This window comes from Diadema antillarum, unplaced genomic scaffold (assembly GCF_040938485.1).
Source record: "Diadema antillarum isolate AM-2024a unplaced genomic scaffold, OU_Dant_1.0 seq00001602_RagTag, whole genome shotgun sequence".
NCBI classification, from domain to species: domain Eukaryota; kingdom Metazoa; phylum Echinodermata; class Echinoidea; order Diadematoida; family Diadematidae; genus Diadema; species Diadema antillarum.
Window position 1 is genome coordinate 659,720 of NW_027272316.1, and position 25,422 is coordinate 685,141.

At 38.8% G+C, this 25,422-nt stretch overlaps 1 protein-coding gene across 1 annotated transcript in view; it reads left to right on the top strand.

Moving 5' to 3' along the window:
- Positions 1-25,422, top strand: part of LOC139711010 (cilia- and flagella-associated protein 206-like) — a 205,095-nt gene that overhangs the window by 88,860 nt on the left and 90,813 nt on the right. Inside the window, exon 7 of the mRNA XM_071622927.1 lies at positions 16,784-16,896. Coding sequence (XP_071479028.1) covers positions 16,784-16,896 — 113 coding nt within the window. The remainder of the gene's footprint in view (positions 1-16,783; positions 16,897-25,422) is intronic.

Below are 25,422 nucleotides of genomic sequence, written 5' to 3' on the forward strand. Positions count from 1 at the left end.
TGGAATTCATCTGTACATGGTAGATATGTGCATACGCGGCCACTGAATTTCTAACATGCTCCAATTGAGCTCAAAATTATTTTGCTTATGTTTTAAGTCATTTGGGGCATTTGATAGAAAAATTGACAGAAGCATACGTGCCCTCACACATAGATGCATGCTCAGCTCATGTCATGCAATAGAATTTTCCCATCTTTTTTTTAACGTGGATCAGATGTCTAAGACATAAAGGAATGATTTTACCAAGTTTCAAGTCAATCCATCTCAATATATGACGTCTTACAGGCCCATCAAAGTTGAAATTTTGCACGTGCATCAATGGCAATACAGTGCAAATATGCAAACAAAAACCGACTAATTTTGATTCTGCTTTAGCTCCTTAGGATGGATGTTGACCCCCCCCCCCCCCCCCCATCTGAAAACTGATGAGTTGTAGATATCACTTCATGGGTGGTCGATGCTGGCAAATGATTACAAATTATCAAATTCCTATATAAAATAAAAAGAGTGATTTTTTTAAAATGACATCAAATTTCGAGTTCATTTGAATATATCTCATTAATCTTTGGGTGATTTTCAGTATGTTGTAGCCTGTTAAATTGTATTTCAGGAACGTATCCTCAGATTTTAAATTGAATGACATCATCACCTCAAAAAAATATATTGAAAGTAACCTTGTCAAATTTGACCCTTTTATGTGTTATCTCTATGGCAGTCCATTTTTTTTTTTGGGGGGGGGGAGGGGGGAAATGCCAATTGACATTTTCTGTCTTTATTGAACACTAGCTCACTTATCCTTCATTGAATTTCTCCCAGATTTTAATATGTTTTAGCTGACACTTCTGGCTATTGAAATGTCCCCTCTTTGTTTTCATTCGATCACGTCAAAAACTTGGTTGAAATTGAAACCTACCTTTGATGTAAGGACACACTGCACAATACACAATACTTTAAAGGGTGTGTACAGTTCTGGTCGAGGTGAGATTTAACTTTTAACGTTTTACGAGATATTCAGAAACCACTCTATGAGATGTCGAAGAGCATGCAATTCTAAGGGGTATAAAAAGTTTATTTTTGAAATGGCTGAGATATCCAATAACAAGGTGAAACAAAGAGATCCTAATAAAGTTATGGCCTGTAGTCTTTTATTATTATCACTTTTTTGGATATCTCAGCCATTTGAAAACCAATTTTCATCAAATAAATGTTGAATCCTTCTTAAAATTACATGCTCTTTCATATTTCTAAGAGGTTTCTCATTATCTCACTTAGGAATGTGAATAACATGAATCCCCACCTCAACCAGTACTGTACAGCCCCTTTAATCGTGGTAAAAAAAAAAATTCTTTATTTTGTATCTTGGTAAGTATATGCCCTACAGGGGCCAGATTTTGCACATATATAGATTATGTTACCCTTGTCTTTGTCCTATATTTTGGTAATAACAAGCCCTATTACTCCCATATTTTGCACACATTTAGCCCATGTTTTATGGATAATTTGTATAATATTGACTGGCCTCGAGGGAGATACCAGAAAATATTGCCCAAACTGAAAGAATATTGCCCGAGTCGAAGACGAGGGCAATATTCTTTCAGTGCGGGCAATATTTATCCGATGTATCTCCCTCAAGGCCAGTCTATATCATAATTATTACCTATCCCCTAGGTAAATTAGGAAAATATGTGAATACGGCTATACACTATGATATAGATCAAGCCACATTTGACTACCTGTAGATCATCGCCAACATGTCGAATAATTGAAAAATTGTTCATCAATGTATATCATTCAACTCCAACTTCAAAGATACATATGTAGTTGTAACAGGCGAACTTCAAACATCTAAACGCTTTTTACACTTTATTTTTGCTTCTGTTTCAATTTGGAGAGTTTGTAATAACTGATGGTCACTGTGCAGTTATTGAGCACAAATGGACTAGTCATTGTTTGACTCGTAGTGCTGCTGGAAGTGGTCGACCTTGTTATGAGCTGATTTATCGGCGTTCTTCTGCGGTGAGTGTAATCGACGCGCAGCAACTTCCTTGAATGTTTTCTCTTCGTGGTCGATCGGAATGTTTACATGTAAAGCAGGGAGGTGGAAAGAGAGATTCCACTCCTCTTCCCACCTCCCTGTTTTACAGTGCACTCCCGTTATAACGAATGCGGTTATAACAAAATTCTGGTTATAACAAAGTATAAATTTGGGCTGCAGTGTCATCCACTGTATGTATTTCTACTGTTTATTTATTCGGTTAAAAAAAAATTCCAATATAACGAAGGAAAACTGCCGGTCCCGAGGATTTCGTCATAACGGAAGTCCACTGTATATGTAAAAACCCGGATGCTCGTGATATGCTCTAATGTCGCCTGCTGAACTCCACGACCCTGCAAAAATCAACTGTAAATGCCTCGCTAAAACTACCTCGTATAGGTAATAATTCATGATAACAACTTTCTATTCAGACGCCATCTTGGCTGTGTAAAGCAGGGTCAAGGGTTAAAAATAGCTCATCCTGTATCTTGATAAATAAATGGCATATTGCCCCCATATTTTGCACACATATTGACCATGTCAACAGGATCATATCATAAGATAACAACTTTTTCATTAATTTTGCATCTTTGTTAGTGTATGCACGCCCTCTCAAACTTTAAATTCTGTATGCAATGATGGCAGGCTCGATTCCTTTTTTCTTCGATGAAGATCTCAAAAATTACATGGCCAATCACAGATGTCATGGATAGGGTCATGTGAATTGGGGTCAGGGCTTAAAACATTTATTACCGGATATATCAGATCACCTAATTTGTCAGTAACAAATTTTCAAGTCTAGTTGCTGTAGAAACTGTTTTTTTTGTTTCATATTTGCATAACGTATCATAATTATGCCTTCTTATTTCAAAATGTCTATCTCATGGGGGGGGGGGGGGTTATTGGAAGTTTGGTTTGGCTTGATTTATCGTTGAACTTCTGCATTTTAACACAAACATGATCTTACCTAGCATTTGAATAACAAGGCATACATTTCATACATGATTGATACACAGTTCAGAAAAGTCAAAATGAATCAAAATAAAGTTACTGTAATAACAGAAAAGTTTTAAGCACAATTATTTGGCAGGGGTGTTGCTGTGCTTATTGACTAACTTCTGTGTGAAGATGAAAGTGGTCTTTTGAGTCTAAGTACAAATCAGGGCACATTCTTGGCAATGGTCACTTTCAAAGTCGCAAAAAATTATTTTTTTGTAGCGCCGGAGAAACATTCCTGTTCTGGTGAATGTGTCATTGTTGTTATATTGTTCATTCGTCACCTCCTTATGCAATATTAATAGTACATTTTTGCATTTTCACTCTATCTATAAATTGTGCTCACTCAACCAAGACAGAACAACTCCCTCTTCTGTTCCCTCAACATGTAGGTAACAAATATCTGATGTCAGTTCTTTCAATAAAATGCATGGATTTTTCAGTTTTATGAGGGTTGATCATAGCCATTTTCCTCTAAAATTGTGCTCGATGAACCATAAAAAAACATGAGAATTGTCAGAATATGTGTGAGGGGGTCAAATGAAGTGTGATTTTTAAACAACAACAGCACTTAATCATACACAAGAAACAATGTCACATACCCCCAAAAAAATTACTCTCGTAACTTTTGAAAAGCAAGCATTTGCCTCTCATGTGTGCTCACTCATACATGATACAGCAAATCATTCTCATTTTTATGCTGACGTTTATAGTCAGTCATTGCAGGAATACCACTTCCAAATATTTTTTGCTTGATTTTTTTGTTGTTGAAATTATGCCATTTTGATTAGAGGGACCTGTTTGTGCACTGACAATATAATGACAATGATATGATATGAATATAGCAATATATGATACAAGATTAATTTCACAAAATAATAAAGAATTTTATTATTAATGCTAATAACATGCCCTTACAATAATGCAATAAATCATTTGGAAATGATAATCTAAAGATGAAGGAGCCTGCCTCGGAGAAAAACAAAGTATATAGTCTTTGAGTTAAATAAGGGCAAATGTGCAAGGAAAGGAAGTGAAAAGGTTGATCCTGAACAACACAATTAAGAAGCATGATTAGATATGATCCACTGCATTTTGCTATGTTTTGATGTGATGATCAAAATTGCTGATTGATCGTGTTGTTAGTTGAAAATATTTGAACCATCCAAAAATTTCCTACGATTACCACACTGGACTTCAAAATCTGATACAATCTAATCAGAGTGAGAAATAACGAAGGAACTTTCAGGAGATGTCCGTAAATATTGAGTAGACTTGACATTTCCTGCATCTATGGTGGAGGTAAGATGAGGACCAATCTCAACATGAAATGTATTTGATTCTCCGATCTGGATCATTTACCAACTCATCATCAATGTATAAGGGTGCATTTATAAGATTTTTCTTCTGGCCAGAAACAGTGTTTTGAAACACTGTTTCTGGCCAAACAGTGATTCTAGCTCGAAAAAAATTCTTATAAACGCTCGCCGTGATTTGAAACAGTGTTTTGAAACACTGATTCAAATCGCACAAAATAGTGCGTTTCAAAAGAGTGTTTCTGTAGAATCAGTGTTTCAAAAATCTTATAAACGCAACCGCGATCGCAAACACTGTTTATAATGACGTCACAATGCCTTGCGCGCACCCTGCTTGACCTTTTGCCGAGGAAAAACTGCGTAGAGTGAGTTGCGCAATGGCACAGTCTGAGCGAGAGCCCCAACACGCTCAGAGAAAAAAATCTTATATAAACGCTCTCCTGACGAAAGTGTGATTTGAAACAATGTTTCAAAACAGTGTTTCAAAACAGTGATTCTAGGCCCGCAAAATCTTATAAACGCACCCTTAATCGCATGTACCATTATAGGATTTTTTACCCAATAAATTGTTTACGGTATTCTAAAGAGCATAGTCATTATTATACAAATAATGACTGCTATGAGGGGCACAGTTAAAATTATGGGCCCAAGGTGATGTGAAAACCATAACTAACTATGCCCGAAGCGAAGCTGAGGGCATAGTTATGGTTTTCACATCACCGAGGGCCTACATAATTTTAACTGTGCCCCAAATATCAAGCTGTCATTATTTGTTTTATAAACCGAAATATAGATACTGAAAATATAGACTCTAGTCACGTTTACAGCACTCGTAATCAACGCTGATCGACAGTGCAGCGGTTGTATCATTGGTGCGTACATATGAGTGATCTATGTGTACGGGGTTGCGACCGTCTCCAAACCTATTTACAGGGCACAGTTGATTGTATGCACCGGGCACAGTAAATCATGATGTCATTTTGATAGAAAATAGGGCACAGCTATTTTGATGACTCCACTTTTAACCAATCAGATGAGAGGAATCTATATGAGGTATATAATAATCTTTATCGATTCAATTTTATGTGAAAAGCAAAGTTTTTCAGAGAGTCATAATAATGAGGTGAGCATAATTTCTATTTTCATGTTTATTTTTGTGAGTGTTAGTGGTACATTTTTCTCATATAAATCAATTCACCTATCTACAATATATTTTGAGGCCAATCATTATTGGACTCATGAAACACCTCTTACCAGTCTTCATTTGCCAATTCACAAATTAAAAGTTCAATATTGGAGGTTTTGTTCCTATACATTTGTTTATGTGTTGTTATAGGGGTCATGGTCTGCAACTGATCAGTGATTGTGAATATTAGTACAATGATATAATATATCATAATACAAAATTCCATTATAAGAGGCATTATTTGGTTATATTTGAGAGTATATTGTCAAGAAGAGTTTGTGATGTAGTTGAAATGTGAGTAGGTTTTTGTCGAGCCCACCGGAGGTGCGGGGAGACTATAGTCAAGGCGCTAATTCCTGTAAGAGGCTTAATTAAGGAGTTCGTTCAACCCACCCCGCAGAAAAGGTTTGACCAGACAAGGTGGTAGATGGGACCTCTATGAACATCCCCAGGTAGTATGTGGTTCCAAATTGTGGTGTCAGTAGAATTTTACTGGCCACTTTTCATCATGATTTGTTGGAACAAACGTAAAAGAGTCTGCCCACGCCAAGACTATTACACGCACCACTAGCACTGCTACAGGTGCCAATGCCAGTGCTGCGTGTAGTAGTCTTAGCGCGCATATACTTTTTCTTCGATAAACAAGGGTTTTGCCTGCAAACTAACTTTTCACGCCAAGCTGGGTTCGGTGTAGTGTAGTTTCTAGCCGTTTTTATTTCATCTTTATTTCAAGAGTTCAAGCAAGCCGAGTGAGAGTGCACACCCGGTGATTGTGACGACCGAATCGCAATTACTGGGTGTGTGCTCTCACTCCACTTAGCGCAATATATACAGCGGGCTTCTGCATAATGCACAAGCTGCAACTCAGAGAAATAAAGACGAAAAAACGGCTAGAAATTAAGACTAGGGTCGGTAAACGCTTGTCGCTATTTGGGGCACAGAAAACGACAAACTCACACAGTTTTTGCATTTATTTCATGAAGAATTCATCAAAACTGCATAAAACTATATATGTACATGTTGCTAGAGATGTCATCCATACAGTGGGATTCATTGTAAGTTATAATATTGTGCATGGTTACCATGGTAACCGGATGCCTAAAGGTGACTGGTAACCCCCGAAATGCCTCCTGCTGCTGCAAACATTGTTTTTTTTTTAATCTTCTAGATGCAATAAAAAAACACACACACACTTTTTTATTGATTTTCATTTAAAAAAAGTTTTCCCTGTTGCCATGGCAACCAGTATTATCCAATCAGAATTTAGTTGTCAATAACTCAAAAACTAAAGCCCATAATTTCAAAAAGCTCAATAAGCATGTCCTTCCTTCTGCATAAAGTGTACGACATATATGTGAAGAATATTTTGAAGCATTCTCAAGTTACAGCAAAATTTGTAAGCAAAGGCATAATAAACGGCCATTGAAAGAAAAATATCATTTTCGAATAGTAAAATGCATGAAAAAGTTGCATCCGTCGTACTTTCAACACAAATTTGACTTCAAAGCATAGGCAAATGTATATAGTTTTTAATAATGTATGGACACAAATTTCCCTTAAAAGTAAGATGAATACAGAAAGCAAAGCCAATATTCTATAGTAGCTCTTTCGAGTATTTACAGAGCGACGGTTATTCAAAACAATCCTGGAAAAGAGCAGAGGAAAGCAATTGATTGTTTATGTTCTTAAAGGAAGTTTATTCAAGATTACCGATAAATTCCTTTCTAAAGAAGGAATATACACGTGCGCTGGATTATCCATCAAAGAATTAAGCGTACTTTTGTGTTCGTTAGCTATTGTAAAAATATATATATATATATATATATATATATATATATATATTTAGAGAGAGAATCAAATGAAATATCATGATATGTACATTTTATTCAAAACGTGCAGTAATGAATTAATGCTGAGGAGAGAATGAGGGAAAAATCTTGGGCGTCTTTTCCCTTTTTATCCAGACTAATTTTACAGTGTAGAGCTCATCTTCAATGAGTGATGTGCATGAAAGGCAAAAGAAACAAACCTGTCTAAATTCCAGATATTTTTGGGAGTTACCAATCACCTGTAGGCATCCGGTTACCATGGTAACCATGCATGGTAACCATGCACAATATTATACCTTACAATGTATCCCATTGTATTGCTGACATCTCTAGCAACATACACATATATAGTTTTAAGGCGTTTCGATGAATCCTTTGTGAAATAAATGCAAAAACTGTGATAATTTTGTCATTTTCAGTGCCCCAATAGCGACAAGCATTACCGACCCTAGTCTTAATTTCTAGCTGCTTTTATTTCGCCTTTATTTCTCTGAGTTACAGCTTGTGTATTGTGCAGAAGCCCGCTGTATTGCGCTAAGCCGAGTGAGGGTGCATGCTCAATGATTGCCACAAAAAACGGTTCGGGCGTCACAATCGCTGGGTATGCACTCTCACTTGGCTTGCTTCAACTCGGAGAAATAAAGACGAAATAAAAACGTCTGGAAACTACACTACACCGACCCCAGCTTAGCGTGAAAAGTTAGTTTGCAGGCAAAAACCGATGTTTGTCGCGGAAAAAGTCTTTTTACTCTAAGACTATAACACACACCACTGGCATTGGCGCCTGTAGCAGTGCTAGTGGTACCTGTAGTAGTCTTAGTGTGCGCAGACGCTTCCTCGAAGAATATGGTCATGTCGCAACTAAAATGGGCTGTAAAATTTCATTGATACCACAATTTGATATCACATACTACCTAGGGGTGTTCCAGAGGGTCCAACCGACCACCCCATGCAGTCAAACCTTTTCTGCGGGGTGGGTTGAACGAAGTCATTTTTTCTGGGTCACTGCGCCTGGACTACTAAGGGATTGCCTGCGGCGTCTGTCTGTCCGTCGTCCGTCCGTCCGTCGTCTGTCTGTAACGCTACAAAAACTTCAACAACTCTTTACTCTGGGCTTCAATTGCAATCAAACTTCGAGGGAAGAGGAGTCATACAAAGTTTCACATTTTACCATATATATATGAAGGTCACCTCAAGGTCAAAGCTCACAGGCAGGGGTCAATGAACTTTAGGGCCCAATGTTAAGTTTTTCTGGCACGTTTCTATTATGGGTCATAACTTGTGATCCATAACTCCATTTGTGACCAAACTTTGATGGTAGATGTCCCTTGGGGAGTGGATGGTCACCACAAGGTCAATGGTCACAAGCATGGGTCAACAAACTTTTAGAGCCCAATGTTAAGTTTTTATGGCGCATTATTATTATGGGTCATAACTTTTGATCCATAGGTCCGTTTGTGACTAAACTTGGATGGTAGATGTCCCTTGGGGAGTGGATGATCACCACAAGGTCAAAGGTCACAAGCAGGGGTCAACGAACTTTTAGAGCCCAATGTTAAGTTTTATGGCACATTTCTATTATGGGTCATAACTTTTGATCAATAACTCCATTTGTGACTAAACTTGGATGGTAGATGTCCCTTGGGGAGTGGATGGTCACCACAAGGTCAATGGTCACAAGCATGGGTCAACGAACTGTTAGAGCCCAATGTTAAGTTTTTATGGCGCGTTTCTATTATGGGTCATAATTTTTGATCCGTAGGTCCGTTTGTGACCAAACTTAGATGGTAGATGTCCCTTGGGGAGTGGATGGTCACCACAAGGTCAGAAGTCACAGGCAGGGGTCAACGCGTTTCTACTTTGGGTCATAACTTTTGATCCATAGGTCCGTTTGTGACTAAACGTGGATGGTAGATGTTCCTTGGGGAGTGGATGGTCACCACTAGGTCAAAGGTCACAGGCAGGGGTCAACTAACTTTAAGGGCCCAATGTTAAGTTTTTATGGCATGTTTCTTTTTTGCCATAAATCTTTACCCTTTTATATCTCTCTTTATCTGTTAAATATATCCCTTTTTTTATCTGTTATATCCCATTCGCGTACAATTTCTTGTACGGTACGCGAATGGGCGAGACATATTATGGCACTTGCCTTGTTTGGATATGTGCAAGTGATGGGTAAAAGAATTGAGAATGTGTATAACTTCCTTTGAGATATTTTTATCCATTTTCAATTAATTGATATTATAGTCATCCATTCAATAAACATGTCTGGTTTTTTTTGCAAGAAATGTGATTTAAACATATGTGCCCATGTTTTCTAAGAACATAAGGGCGCTGTAATACTGAGCTGCCATAAGAAGAATTTTGTCTCTTAAAGTTCACCTTGATTTCTTCCTAATTTGGGATCACCAGTGCTCCATCGTATGTAAGTTCGTTGATATTGTGTTTCTACCAGCTTTTCGTTGAGAAACTGTTATGTTCCAGCTCAGCATGTAATAAAAATGAAACTGTCAGTGTTGTCGGTTCTCACGTCCGCGTTTTGTGTACACTACGTGCTATCGTGTAGTCCCACCAAGAAGGAACTAGGCAGGCGAGTTTCCCCTCTGTTTGCTGAAATCGCCACCAAGAGGAAGCCCGCAAAAGGTCCTCAGCATATCGCCGGTGAGTGCACCCTCAAAAGGTCCCCTACCCCTCCCAGATGTCAAGTTCAGTGCCCCATACCTTCTATTACCCTAACAATGAGTGCGTCTCGCATCACATATTCTGTCAAAGAACTCCACCGATTACATAACACCAGTGCCTCTCAGTCACCCCTGGACACAATACGCGTTGCCAAGGGATGCGGTCTCTGGAGAACTCGTAGATGTCAGGCAGTTTCACACAAAATATGAAAGATCCCTAGTCATGTCACGGTATTTAGCAATCCTCACGACAAACGCCAAAAATCGGGTCAAGCGAAAGTCAACGTGTGCAACCTAATTCAAATTCCCATTCAAACCAACAGAACAGCGTATGCACTGCCATCTTTTCTTATTACTAACGCCAGATCTTTGAACAACAAATTTGACGAGTTCCATGCCGTCGTTCTTGATCAAAACGTCGGAGTCGCCGTGTTGACTGAAACCTGGTTTAGTCACGATCAACCGATTCAGACGATGTCTATCGCTGACTTTGATGTTTTCTACAAATCACGTCAGAAAACAAGAGAAGGTGGAGTTGCTGTGTATGCTAGAGATCTACTTCGCCCTCAACGTCTGGATGTCACAGTTCCGCCTGAGCTAGAGATCGTATGGGTTAAGCTCCATCCAACAAGAGCGCCACGATCGATCTCGTTCATTGTGGCGGCCGCAATATATCACCCACCAAGGAGCGACATGGCGGATATACCCATTGAGCACCTTCACTCCACAATGGATTCAATACGGACCAAGCACCAAAACGTCGGCTTTGCGATTATGGGTGATCTAAATGACCTAGATATATCATCACTTCTGTTGGACAATGATTTCACACAGATTTTACATGTAACAACCAGAGGCAGCCGTACCTTGGACCAAATCATCACTAACTTTCAAGAGCATTATGAGGTCCCCATCTCGTGTTCGCCCTTAGGAGCCAGTGACCATAGCGTGGTTACATGGTCACCAAAGCATCAACCACGCCCCACCCCAAATGTCACGCGAACAAAGAATTCCCGCCCAATGAGAGACAGTGACATCCGGGAGTTCGGAGCCAGACTGGCTGATCATGACTGGTCTGAACTTTTCTCCAGAAGCGATGCCAACGAAAAGTGTGAAATCTTTTACACAGAACTGGTTCCGATGATCGACACGTATTTTCCAACGCGAGTTGTAAAGCTACACATAAATGATAGACAATGGATGACACCAGCCATCAAATCGATGGTAATGAGGAGACAAAAAGCCTTTGTGAGAAAAGAGGACAAAAAATGGCGCGCCCTTCGGAACAAAATCCAGCGAGAAATCGCAGCTGCCAAAGCCAATCATTACTCGAAAAGGGTTCAACATCTCAAACATTCTAATCCATCAGCCTGGTTTCAACACATCGGAAAACTTACATTTGGGCCAAGGAAGTCACCCTTGATCCGTATTGAGAACATTGAACTAACAGATTATAAGTCAACTGCAAACAAAATTAACACATGGTTCGTCAATGTCGCTTCCGACATCCCACCGCTTGATACACTTCACCTCCCGGCATTTCTTCCCTCTCGAGAGCCCTGCCCCCTTGTACAACCATGGGAAGTCTACCGAGAGCTCAAGCGCATCAAACCCCGTACAGCCCCAGGACCTGATGGCATCCCCGCCCGTTTGGTGAGGGAATTCGCATTGGAACTCAGTTTGCCACTCACAGACATATTCAATGCCTCCTTTCAACAAGCGAAAGTCCCAGAACGATGGAAGCGTGCATGTGTAGTGCCCATCCCCATCCCCAAGACCACACCGCCATCTATCGACAATCTCAGACCAGTGTCTCTTACCGACCACTTTGCGAAAGTAGCGGAGAAGTTCATTGCAGGATAAACGCTTCGCGATATGCAACCACTAATTGACAAATCGCAATTTGGAAACCAGAAAAAAGTCTCCACATCCCACTACTTGGTCAATCTGGTTCACGCGATTCACATGAATGCTGACAAACAGAGGTCGATCTCCACTGTAGTCTCTACCGATTATAGCAAGGCCTTCGATCGGATAAATCACAATCTCGCGTTACAAAAACTACTGCTTATGAATGTTCGTGAGTGTGTGGTTGACTGGATTCGTGATTTCTTGTCGAATCGTACTCAATGTGTAAAATATCAGAATACATATTCAGATTGGCAGGAGCTCCGCTCAGGAGCCCCGCAGGGGACCTTGCTTGGCCCCATCATCTTTCTGGCGATGATTAATAATGCATGCAGCAACGAAGTGATCCCTTGCTTGAAATACGTGGACAACCTCACCCTTCTGGAGTGCAGAAACCTCGGAGCAGTATCCACCATTCAGGAAGCCGTGACACGTTTGCACATCTGGTCAGAGCAAAACTTCATGAGACTTAACCGGAAAAATACTCGTCAATGCAAATTTGCTTTGCTCGCAATGTGCCGCAACCATCAGATATCGTGATCGGAGATTCAGTTGTAGCCCAAGTGAATGAGATCAAACTTCTCGGTGTAACATTACAACAGGATCTGAGATGGTCTAGTCACGTGAATGACACGCTGAAGAAAGCCAATACGAGACTCCACTTTCTGCGAGTCCTGAAGGGTTTTCGTATGTGCCTCGCTGACCTGATTGTCATCTATTGTACCTTCATTCGCCCTGTCGTGGAATATTGCGCGGTTGTGTGGTTCTCTGGCCTATCAGTTTCTCAGATAAATGGCATTGAGAGAGTGCAGAAACGGGCGTGCCACATTATGCTTGGATTATGATGACACCCTAGTGAGATGTAACCTGGTGAAGTTAAGTGACCGTCGCATCTCCGCATGTGTGAAATTCGCTCAGAACACTGCAAAGACAGACTCTCGCCTTCATGACTTAATCCCAGCCAGGAGAATGAGTTGTCATGGACGCAGTTTGCGAAACAATCATGAATTCACAGAGCTGAGATGCAGAACAGAGCGATGTAGAAATAGCCCCAATCCATTCATGATAAGGTTATTGAACAATAAGCAATGAATTAATAGTCCGGAAGCTGAGCTGTGTTGTATCACAATGGTTGTGTGATTTTTTTTCTCTTTTTTTTGTTGATAATCAATGGAAACATTTTTTTTTTCTTTCATGTTATGTCCTAGGTGAGATATATTGTAACGAGAGACTCCCTAAAATTAATTTATATAGTATGCTGCCATCACCCGGTTGACCATGGTCAGCTTCAGATCTTTTCGCAATTTCGATCATGTTATGATATATACATGCAATTCAGAATATATTTTTCAAGTTGTGATATATGAATTATTTTTTTTTGGTATTTTTCATACAGTCAGATACAGTATGTAAATATGTAGAAATAGTTTTTTTATTAATCTCTCTCAGGAACACAATATTGAATACGATGATGTGTGATTATGCCTGCATAATTTTGAAATGGGTTGTTGGATTAAAGAAATGATGGTGTTTTGTTTTTGTCCCCGCCGAACGAGTTCGAGCAGGGGACTATGAAACGGGCTCCGTACGTGTGTGTGTCCGTCCGTGTGTCCGTCCGTGCGTCCGTCCGTGTGTCCGTGTGTGCGTCCGTGTGTGATCAAAATCTTCAATTTGCTACTTCTCTGTCATTTATGAGCCAATTTTGATTCTGTTTGCTTTATATGATAGCACTACATGGGAGCTTTGAAACTTCTACACAGAATTTCAGTCGTGACCTTTGACCTTGACCTTTGACCTATATTGTACATTTTGCTACAAAATGCTACTCCTTCGCCATTTCTAACCCGATTTCGATTCCGTTTGCTTTATATGATGGCACTAGGTGAGGGCTTCAAAACTTCTACACAGAATTTTGACCTTTGACTTCTTTGACCTTTGACCTTGATTTTTGACCTATATTGTACATTTTGCTACAAAATGCTACTCCTTCGCCATTTCTAACCCGATTTCGATTCCGTTTGCTTTATGTGATGGCACTAGGTGAGGGCTTCAAAACTTCTACACAGAATTTTGACCTTTGCCTTCTTTGACCTTTGACCTTGATTTTTGACCTATATTGCACATTTTACTACAAAATGCTATTCCTTCGCCATTTCTAACCCGATTTCGATTCCGTTTGCTTTATGTGATGGCACTAGGTGAGGGCTTCAAAACTTCTACACAGAATTTTGACCTTTGCCTTCTTTGACCTTTGACTTTGATTTTTGACCTGTATTGTACATTGGCTACAAAATGCTACTCCTTCGCCATTTCTAACCCGATTTCGATTCCGTTTGCTTTATGTGATGGCACTAGGTGAGGGCTTCAAAACTTTACACAGAATTTTGACCTTTGCCTTCTTTGACCTTTGACCTTGATTTTTGACCTGTATTGTACATTGGCTATAAAATGCTACTCCTTCGCCATTTCTAACCCGATTTCGATTCCGTTTGCTTTATGTGATGGCACTAGGTGAGGGCTTCAAAACTTTTACACAGAATTTTGACCTTTGACTTCTCTGACCTTTGACCTTGATTTTTTACCTATATTGCACATTTTGCTTCAAAGTGCTACTTCCGGCGGGGACATATATTACGCACATATATTACGGGGACATATATTACGCACATATATTACGCACTGCGTAATTTCTACTTTTCCTTGTTGTTTTTGTTTTTTGTTTTTTTGTAGTATACAGCTACCCATATTTTTGGTTAAGAATTATTGTTTGAAATATGTTCATATAATTTTATATATTTGTGATATCAAATGGATAGATTTTATGTATACACACACATATATGTGTTTGGTTTTTTGTGTAGTCATATCTGGCAATTGTTTTGTGTAATATGTTTTATGTCTAATTGTTTTTTAATGTGGATGTAATGTACGACAGTTCAATGTATCTAATTGTCATTGCAATGCATTTTAGCCTTCGGGCTACGATATTGCAAATTTTACACAATAAGCCATTCTAATAATAATAATAAGAAGAAGAAGAAATGATCTGTGGAATTATCAGGTGGTCTATAAACTATACCTAGGACTATATATTTGTTTTGTTTTGTTTTGTTTTGTTTTTTACTTTTGGGTTATTTCACAGTATTACTCTCAATCTGTAAATTTGTTCTTAATTCAAACTTAAACAGAGATTGAATGTAAACCCTCCTTCCCATGTAGGCAATCCAAACATAGACACTGCTAATTTTGTATTCTAAATACATGTGTTGAATTTGCATTATGCCAGGTTTCTGTGCTTCTTATGATTCAAAAGGGATAATTTTCCAATGACTGCAATTGCTCTACAGAGTCCAAGTTCTTATTGAGACTTCTCACACTCGTGTGAAATAAACTAAAATGACTCGAACAATTTTCATTTGCAGTGTAAGACATATCTGAATTGTAATTACTCTAATTATAAATGAATTTAATCTGTCATTGAATTCTTCTAATGTTTGATAATCACTCAAATAATTTACTACATTTTCATGAGATATGTGATTAAAATTCCTTTTGTGTAGCGGAATACAGTGTACACTGAAGTATTTTGAGCTGGGTACAAATTTGTAGGAATAAATTTTTAAGAAAAATGCATGCATTACTCCAAAAACACTGTTAGAAGGAAAGCAGAAAAAAGGAGGAAGTTCGGGGAAGAAAGTAAAGCAGAATGCTTTTTATTTTCAGGCAGTAATCATAAAGCAATAGCACAACATAGAGACAAATACACTAACAAACATGAATTCCTTGTGTAAGACAAAGATATGTGCTATACATACATGGGAATCAAAACAATGTGAACAGAGCTCCTGCTGACATACTAAAAGTTTCACAATCAGCTAATTTCTATTAAAAATTTTGTGATTGCCAAGCAAGAAAAGAATAAAAGAAATGTACTTCGAATTACTATTGATAGTCAGAGGCTGTTGTATATTGACATGGAGATATATCTACCATAATCCAGGGCTATGAAATATCCTGGGTTAGTCATATATCACACTAAAATCTGAATAGTGAGTTTATGTCACTCAGTTGGTAGTGATATGTTACCTCAGAAGTAAACTATGTTCATAACTAATGTTTTGGAGTGAGTCAGTCTGAATCCTGTATAAGTTTTTGATTTTACGCATATAAAGGAGAATTTGAAATATAGTATTTACAAATATGAGGAAGAATTTTGTAAATTCAATTTATGATATCATATTCAATCAACCTCCAACAAATTTGAAAACTTTTCAGCTGCAATGTATAGCTCTTTTCAGTTTTAGTATTATTCGATGCAACATTTTTTAAAGATGTGAAGATCAAGAGTGTGAACTGTTTCTTTAACTGGTTGAGGACGGGCAGATATTGCTGCAACACACATTTTCCATAGACACTTCCCTGAGTGTACTCGGGACTTGTCCTCAACAACTGTCAACCCAGGACATCTGTTGACAGTGTATCACAAACATAAAAAAAAGAAGATATGTCTTATCATCCAAAATGCCACTCTTAGTAAACTTTCTTCAAAGATAAATGGGTTAAGGTTTACTTTGAAGTAGTACTTAATTGGACTTTTAATAATAATAATAATAATAATAATAATGATATGAATTTACATTGCGCTAAATCCACTCTATAGAGTGCTCAAAGCGCTACATACTATTATTACCCCGGTGTCTGGATACTTTTGGTATATTTTTCATTGAGTTTTGGAATAACCGGCAAATGCTCAAAAGCAAATTTTTGACCTGGAGAATGTTTCATAACTCTTAATAGTAATGTAGCATTTTCTGTTTGTTTGCCTCGTACAGCAATGATAGAACGAATGAATGCTGGTGAGATTGCTGAAGGACCTTCTCTTCAGGCTCTGAAGGATGCCCTTATCAATGTCAGGCAGCATGAATCTTTCCTTCGAATCATCTTGGTGAGTTTATTCATTTACTGATTAATTAGGTGATACGCTATCAGCGTATCACCTATTGTGATTGTCAAAATCTCTCTTTATTTTTTTTTATTCTTCTTTCTTTCTGGACAATTTTGTGTCGTCAATATCTCAAGAATGACATTACGAAATAACATGACATTTTCAGTCAACATGTCTCATGACAAAATCTAGCCACAATAAGGTTTTCATGACAGTAACATATCTATGACGTCATCTAGGCGCCATTTTGTGATTTTCGGACCTTGTCACATGATCGATCATAACTTCATAACTAGCTTATGTCATTTCTGTATCATTTTCGGTGGACATGAAGTTCAGGTCACGCTCTATCTTACTTTTTAACGCTAGTTACACAGGTCATCATTACGCGCGCAAGCGCGCGTCAAAATTTTAAAAGGCTCAAAACGACTTCCCAATGGGAAATCTCGAAGTTTCAGACAATTTTAAGCGTTTCAAACATTTTCTCGCGTGCGCGTCCGTCCGCGCAATTTCGCGCGCGTCCGTCCGCGCAATTTCGCGCGCAGAGCCCGTAAGCAACATGAAAATGCAATTTTTGTCCCCGCCGAACGAGTTCGAGCAGGGGACTATGAAACGGGCTCCGTACGTCTGTGTGTCCGTCTGTCTGTCCGTCCGTCCGTCCGTCCGTCTGTGCGTCCGTGTGTGATCAAAATGTTCAATTTGCTACTTCTCTGTCATTCATGAGCCAATTTTGATTCTGTTTGCTTTATATGATAGCACTACATGGGAGCTTTGAAACTTCTACACAGAATTTCAGTTTTGACCTTGACCTTTGACCTATATTGTACATTTTGCTTCAAAATGCTACTCCTTCGCCATTTCTAACCGGATTTTGATTCTGTTTGCTTTATATGATAGCACTACATGGGAGCTTTGAAACTTCTACACAGAATTTCAGTTGTGACCTTTGACCTTGACCTTTGACCTATATTGTACATTTTGCTTCAAAATGCTACTCCTTCGCCATTTCTAACTCGATTTTGATTCCGTTTGCTTTATGTGATGGCACTAGGTGAGGGCTTCAAAACTTCTACACAGAATTTTGACCTTTGACTTCTTTGACCTTTGACCTTGATTTTTGACCTATATTGACATTGGCTACAAAATGCTACTCCTTCGCCATTTCTAACCCAATTTCGATTCCGTTTGCTTTATGTGATGGCACTAGGTGAGGGCTTCAAAACTTCTACATAGAATTTTGACCTTTGACTTCTTTGACCTCTGACCTTGATTTTTGACCTATATTGTACATTTTGCTACAAAATGCCACTCCTCCATTTGTAACCCGATTTCAGTTCCGTTTGCTATAAGTGATGGCACTAGGTGAGGGCTTCAAAACTTCTACACAGAATTTTGACCTTTGACTTCTTTGACCTCTGACCTTGATTTTTGACCTGTATTGTACATTTTGCTACCAAATGCTACTCCTTCGCCATTTCTAACCCGATTTCGATTCCGTTTGCTTTATGTGAATGGCACTAGGTGAGGGCTTCAAAACTTCTACACAGAATTTTGACCTTTGACTTCTTTGACCTTTGACCTTGATTTTTTACCTATATTGTACATTGGCTACAAAATGCTACTCCTTCGCCATTTCTAACCCGATTTCGATTCCGTTTGCTTTATGTGATGGCACTAGGTGAGGGCTTCAAAACTTCTACACAGAATTTTGACCTTTGACTTCTTTGACCTTTGACCTTGATCTTTTTACCTATATTGTACATTTTGCTACTAAATGCTACTTCCGGCGGGAACATATATTACGCACCGCGTAATTTCTACTTTTCCTTGTTTTGACTGATTTGGATTCCTGATACTTTGAGTAACAATATCCATTGATTTCCGATCGATTTCGACCTATAACAAAGGAATGCACTGGCGTCAAAGTTGAAATTCCGCGTGCACGTCTTTCTGCAAATATAGTGAAAAAACATGTCTTTGTGTATTTCGCCATAGCTCTTTAAATCGTCCGTTGACCCTATATTTCTATTGCATATTACAAAAGTATATGAATTGTAAATAACATTCCAAGTATCAATATTGCCAGGAAAACGCGATGATGTCATCATATCGTCATTTTAAATAAAAAAAGTGGAATTCATTTTTTTGAGGTACTGTTTCTGACATTCATTTGCTCGTATCTCTGTTGTTTAAGCTCAATATTATCCCAAATTCAGATATGTTGTACTTTGAACATTTACCTTTCAAGTCCATGTGATGGTTTTGAAATATGATGACGTCATCATACCTTAAATTGTGATTAAACGTAGAGACTCAAAATCAGACAAGTTTACGTGTTATGTCTATGGGAGGTGATTTTTTTTAAAACCATGCATTGACTTGACAACGTTTAAGCACCTTTACCTCATCTGATTTTGCTCCATTTCCTCTGAAACATACGTATCTTGTAGCTGAGACAATAAGCTTTAGTAATCATTTTATGTTTCAAATCTCCTCATCAGGTTGATAATTTTGTAGTTTAAAACTGAAAATGAGAATGCAATCTGTACAGAACGATTCCCAATTTTTCTTTGCAACTGTATATTGATCGAATCCACGCTGCCACTTGTGAGAAGTTGAATAGCGCCATCACAAGTCAACACATTCACGATAGTATTTAGATTTAAGATTCGCACTCAATCTTCAGGACAGCCGTGTGGCATAATCGCTTAGCGCGCTGGGTGTTCATAACCCCTTACCGGAAGGCGAGAAGTTCGACTCCCGCAGGACTTTTTTCCGTTCTTTCTTTTTCTCTCTTTTTTTTTTTGGCAGTTCAGCTTTACTCCGATGTCATTTTTCGTATTATTTCATCAAGTGCACGTAACCCGTGAACACGGCTGCTCTATTTCCCTTGTTTTCTATTGGAGTTTGGAGTTTGGGTTTGCTTCATTAATTTTGTCACACTTAATGTTGTAAATTGCCCCTTGTTACAGTGTCCCGCTTGCCACATTTCGTTTGCTCTTTCCTTTTCTCTTCATTGGTTATTGTAATGCTGTAACAGGATAGGTAGGAACATGTACGTTTAAATAACTTGCAGGAATGGGAGCTGAATTGATTAACTCTAGTCCAGGTGTATGGCGTCTCGCTCATCTCTTTGAAATTCCAGGTTGTTAATGTTTGAGCCAATAACGAAGTTGTAGACAGGTTTTATGTTGCTATGGAGGTATCTTGTGCCACATGAGTGGAAGGCATCACTGTTTAGTAGTAGTAATGAACTTTTTCATGTTGTAAATGGTATAAAGATATAAATTTCACATCCAATCTTCGGGACAGCCGTGTGGCTTTATAGTCGCTTAGCGCGCTGCATGGTCATTATGCACTACCTTAGGACGAGATGTTCGAGACCCGCAGGACGCTATCATTTTGTTTCTCTCTCTCTTTCTTTGTTTTTCTTTTGGCAGTTCAGCTTTATTCCGATCGATGTCATTTATCGTATTATCTTATCAATTATACTACTGTATACGCTATATATTTCGCGTGGGTTTTATTTTCGCGAATTTCGCGAGTCGGGAGCTATTCGCGAAATTAACAACACGCGAAAATATTACCTTCCAAAATGAATCCTTTGCCTTGAAGATACGAACATTTCAGTACTAGTATACCATGTCACGGCTTACCGAACAGACCATACTGGCTTACGCACGTCCACGTCTACTTACGAATACTGTAGAGAGCCAATCCATTATCGCAAGGGGACCACTCGTCAGAAATCTAGCGCGATGGACTTAACCACTTCAAAAATGTTGAATTCTAACTTACTAGTTCGCAGAGTTTGGTAAGTTTTTTTCATGCAGTGTATAGTCATCATTCTTATTTGCTAGTAAGTTGAAAATTCACACTTTCTTTGCCACTTCATATTTTCTCTGGTCCCCCAATCGCGAATTTAAGCACTCGCGAAAATGTGTGACAGCGGCAATTCGTGAAAATTTATGTACGCGAAAATTATAGCGTATACAGTACCCCACGACACACAGTCACTCAAGTTCCTTTTTTTTTTGTCGGAGGCTGGAGGTTGGATTTGCTTCATTTATCATACGTACTGTTTAAATTGCCCTTGGTACAGTGCCCCGCTTGCCACCTTTCCTTTTCTCTTTCCCTTTCTCTACGTTTGTTCCTGTTACACTGTCACAAGACAGGTCGGAAAATAATTTACATAACTCAACTGGAGAAGGAATGGCAACTGAATGAATTAACTCTAGGCCAGGTGTATGGCGTCTCGCTCATCTCTTTGAAATTCCAGGATGTTATTGTTTGACGCAATAACGGAGTTGTAGACAGGTTTTATGTTGCTATAGAGGTATCTTGTGCCACATGAGTAGAAGGCATCACTGTTTAGTAGTAGTAATGAACTTTTTCATGTCCCTCCATGTCAATTATAGTGTGGTTTAAAGGGGTTGTGTGTCTATCTGCCAAAGAAAAGGAAAAACTTTTGTTTCTCTATACGTAGCCGTAGGTGATGAGTGTTGTTGGTATCTGAGCAGTGAAGAACAGAGCATCAGGCTAATATCCCCCTTAGTTATACGCGCTAAGCGTTCAATTTGATATATCTTTCTTTATGTAGTCAATCCCTGCTAATGGAGTTACAGAATTATGTTATGACACGTTTCACTAAAAGTTTGTAAAGCAAAGTTTATGGACAAGGCAAGCAATTGTACATGAATAATACCTACCATTGATTTCAGAGGGAAATTATGGTATGCCTAAATGTAAGGATATCATTGCTTTGGAATTGCTGAGACAATATGCTTGGCACGAGGGCTTCCACTTCTAATAATTGATCCCTTTGAAGATGTGTCGGTCACGGGTGATCGTCATGATTCATCTTTCACGTAGAAGCTTACGTTCCACACTCTTGGTTCGAGAAGACTTACCATCATACTTCAAATTGTGATTAAAGGTAAAGACTCAAAATCAGACAAGTTTACGTGTTATGTCTATGGTGGGTGATTTTTTTATACCCCCGCCAAACGAAGTTTGAAGGGGGTATATAGGAATCAGCGGACGGTCGGGCGGTCGGTCGGGCGGTCGGGCGGTCAGTCGGGCGGTCGGTCCGTTGCAAATCTTGCGTCGCGAACTACTTCCTCAGTTTTCAACCGATTCCCATAAAACTTGGCACAGATGTGTGCCTTGGGTTGTAGATGTGCAAGACGTATTTTTTGACAGTACCCAAAAGTACGTTGCCATGGTAACGGCATATTATGGGCAAAAATGGGTACAAATCTTGCGTCGCGAACTCCTCCCACAGTTTTTGATCAATTTTTATGAAATTAGGTACAGATGTTCATCTGAATATGTTAATGTGCAAGACACATATTTCCGCAGTGGCAAAAAGTGCGTTGCCATGGTAACGGCATGTTATTGGTAAAATATAGGGCAAAATGCTTCATGGCAAAACTGCTTCATCAGTGTTCTTCCAATTCTCATGGAATTCATATTGAATGTTTGTCTTAGGATATAGGTCAGCATGACACATTTCTTGACAGTGACAAAAAGTATGTTGCCATGGTAACAGCTCACATATTATGAGCCAAAATGATGGAAAATTTTGTGTTGCAAACTACTTCCTCAGTTTTTGCCCAATTTCCATGAAACTTGGTACAGATGTGTGCCTTTGGTTGTAGATGTGCAAGACGCATTTTTTGACAGTACCCGAAAGTACGTTGCCATGGTAACGGCATATTAATGGCAGAAGATCAAGGAAAGATCTTGCGGATTTAACTACTTCCTCAGTTTTTTGACCAAAGCTTATGAAATGTGGCACACACCTTGATCTTGGTGGGAAGATGTGGAAGACATATTTTTCGGACGTGTCGGAAGCTGCGTTGCCATGGTAACGGCATATAAATGGCAGAAGATCAAGGAGAGATCTTGCGGATTGAACTACTTCCTCTGTATTCGACTGAAGCTCATGAAATGTGGCACACACATTGTTCTTGGTGGGAAGATGTGCAAGACATATTTTTTGGACATGTTGGAAGCTGCGTTGCCATGGTAACGGCATATTAATGGCGGAAGATCAAGGAAAGATCTTGTGGATTGAACTACTTCCTCAGTTTTTGACAAAAGCTTATGAAATGTGGCACACACAATAGTCTTGGTGGGAAGATGTGCAAGACATATTTTTCGGACGTGTCGGAAGCTGCGTTGCCATGGTAACGGCATTTAAATGGCAGAAGATCAAGGAAAGATCATTCCTTGGGTAAGACTGTCGTCACGGGGCGGGGGTATTAATCACCTTCAGTGATATTTTTTAATGTGCTTTGACTTGACAACGTTTAAGCACCTTTATCTCAGCTGATTTTGCTCCATTTCCTCTGTAACTTAAAGGACAAGTTCACCTTCATAAACATAAGGATTGAGAGAATGTAGCAATATTAGTAGAACACATCATTGAAAGTTTGAGGAAAATCGGACAATCCGTTCAAAAGTTATGAATTTTTGAAGTTTTTGTGCAGTAACCGCTGGATGAGAAGACTACTGCAGTGTGTGAATAACTTAGATGTCATATGCGTACAACAATATAAAGAAAATATAAAGAGAATTTCACAAAATTTCATCTTATGAAAAAAGTTCACATTCCCCCGACTCGTTACCGACAAATGTTATGGGTAATATTATTCCCCCTGCCTTTAGAAAGAGCAAAGTCAAGTGCTCTTTTGTTATGTGAAAAAAGTGAAAATATGTTGAATTTTCTTTATATTTTCTTTATACTGTTGTACGCATATGACTCACAAGCTGTAGTAGTCTCCTCATCCAGCGGTTCCAACACAAAAATTTTTAAAATTCATAACTTTTGCATCAATTGTCCAATTTTCCTCAAACTTTCACTGATGTGTTCTACTAACATTGTTGCATTCTCTCAATCCTTATGTTTATGAAGGTGAACTTGTCCTTTAAGTATGTGGTAACTGAGACAATAAGCTGCAGTAATCATGCATTTTATTCTTTGAAATCCCCTCATCAGTTTGACAATTTTGCAGTTTAAAACTGAAAATGAGAATGGAATGTGGACAAAACGATTCCTAATTCATCTTTCACATACTTAAGTTTACGTTCCTCATATTTTCTCGTCGAGACGTATGGCCGAGTGGTTAAAGGCGACGTCTCAGAGACGTGAGGTTGCACACGTGCGGGTTCGAACCCCACAAGATCACGAAACAAAATACTTAGCTATTCTACTTTTTTTTTTCTTCAATTTTGTATTACATATTCGTCCATGTAGAAATCACATTCGTATATAAACGCACCTATACACACACACAGACACACACACACACCATATCCCTCTTTTTTGTGTTGGAGACCATATTGCTTCGACTGCTGCAAAATTTTGCAGGCTGACTTTGTCAAACCGATCATAGTATGTAATGACGACGACGGAGGTGTTGTACTTTGAACAACTGTCTTTCAAGACCATGTCATTGTTTTGTACTTTGATGACGTCATCACACTGAAAATGGTGATTAAAGGCAAGGTATCAAAACCAGCCGATTATAAGTTTTATGTTTACGGCACGTATTTTTCCCAAGTTGCCAGAAATGGCATAGCGACATCAGTCGCATTTCCGTCTAGCATTTCCGTCTAGCAATGCAATACATGTTCACGCGGCCACGTTGGTTGAGTGGGCATTGACTTTTCTCCCTGTAATATCTATACATTTCTTTTTTGCCTTACCATTTCCGTGGATGTCCCGTGACCGAGAGGTTAGAGAAACGGTTTTGCATGCACGCTCAATATAACTTCAAGGTGTCTATATCACATTCTTTTCTTTGTCGATCGCAGATGACCGACATCTGATGACCCCAAGCGTATCACCTAACTCGTCAGTCTGACGAGTTTCATATCTCGTATTTATTGTTCTTTGGGTGTTGTTACTTTACAAATTATTTTTTACACACAGGGTTTCACAAGTACATGATCATCAAGTTTTCAAAATATATCTTGAATGAAATTGTCATAAAACCATTTGCATGGAAAGAAAAAGATGTTTGCACAAAAACAGTATGTAAAAAACAGTATGTAAAAAACAAGAGGTTAGTGAAAAAAATTGAAGTAGTGTGAATAGATAGCAATGACCATTAGATAATTCCATAATTGTGCAAATAAATTACAACGTCGCTGGGGCGACAAGACCTCGTATCTACAAAATGTCAAATGTTCAGTAGAACAAAAAAAACATGGCGACCAAAGCACTATACCTAATCGGATAGCCTTTCCTTTGACATACTTTGGTGGCTTCATTTGGAGGTTAAGACAGCTAGGATTTAGACAGGACATCACTTAACCGATTATCTGACCATTAATGTTAAAAAAATCGTTATCGCCAAAATTTGAGATACAAGGTCTTGTCATCCCAGTGACGATAAAGTATAATTAGTATTGTATTTAGTAAAGTTGAAGTGCGAGTCAAAAAGGGGAGCATATTTTGCTTCTTGCACGAAGGAAGTTTCAAAGAAAGTTTCCTGTCATTGCATAGCGGGTATAAAT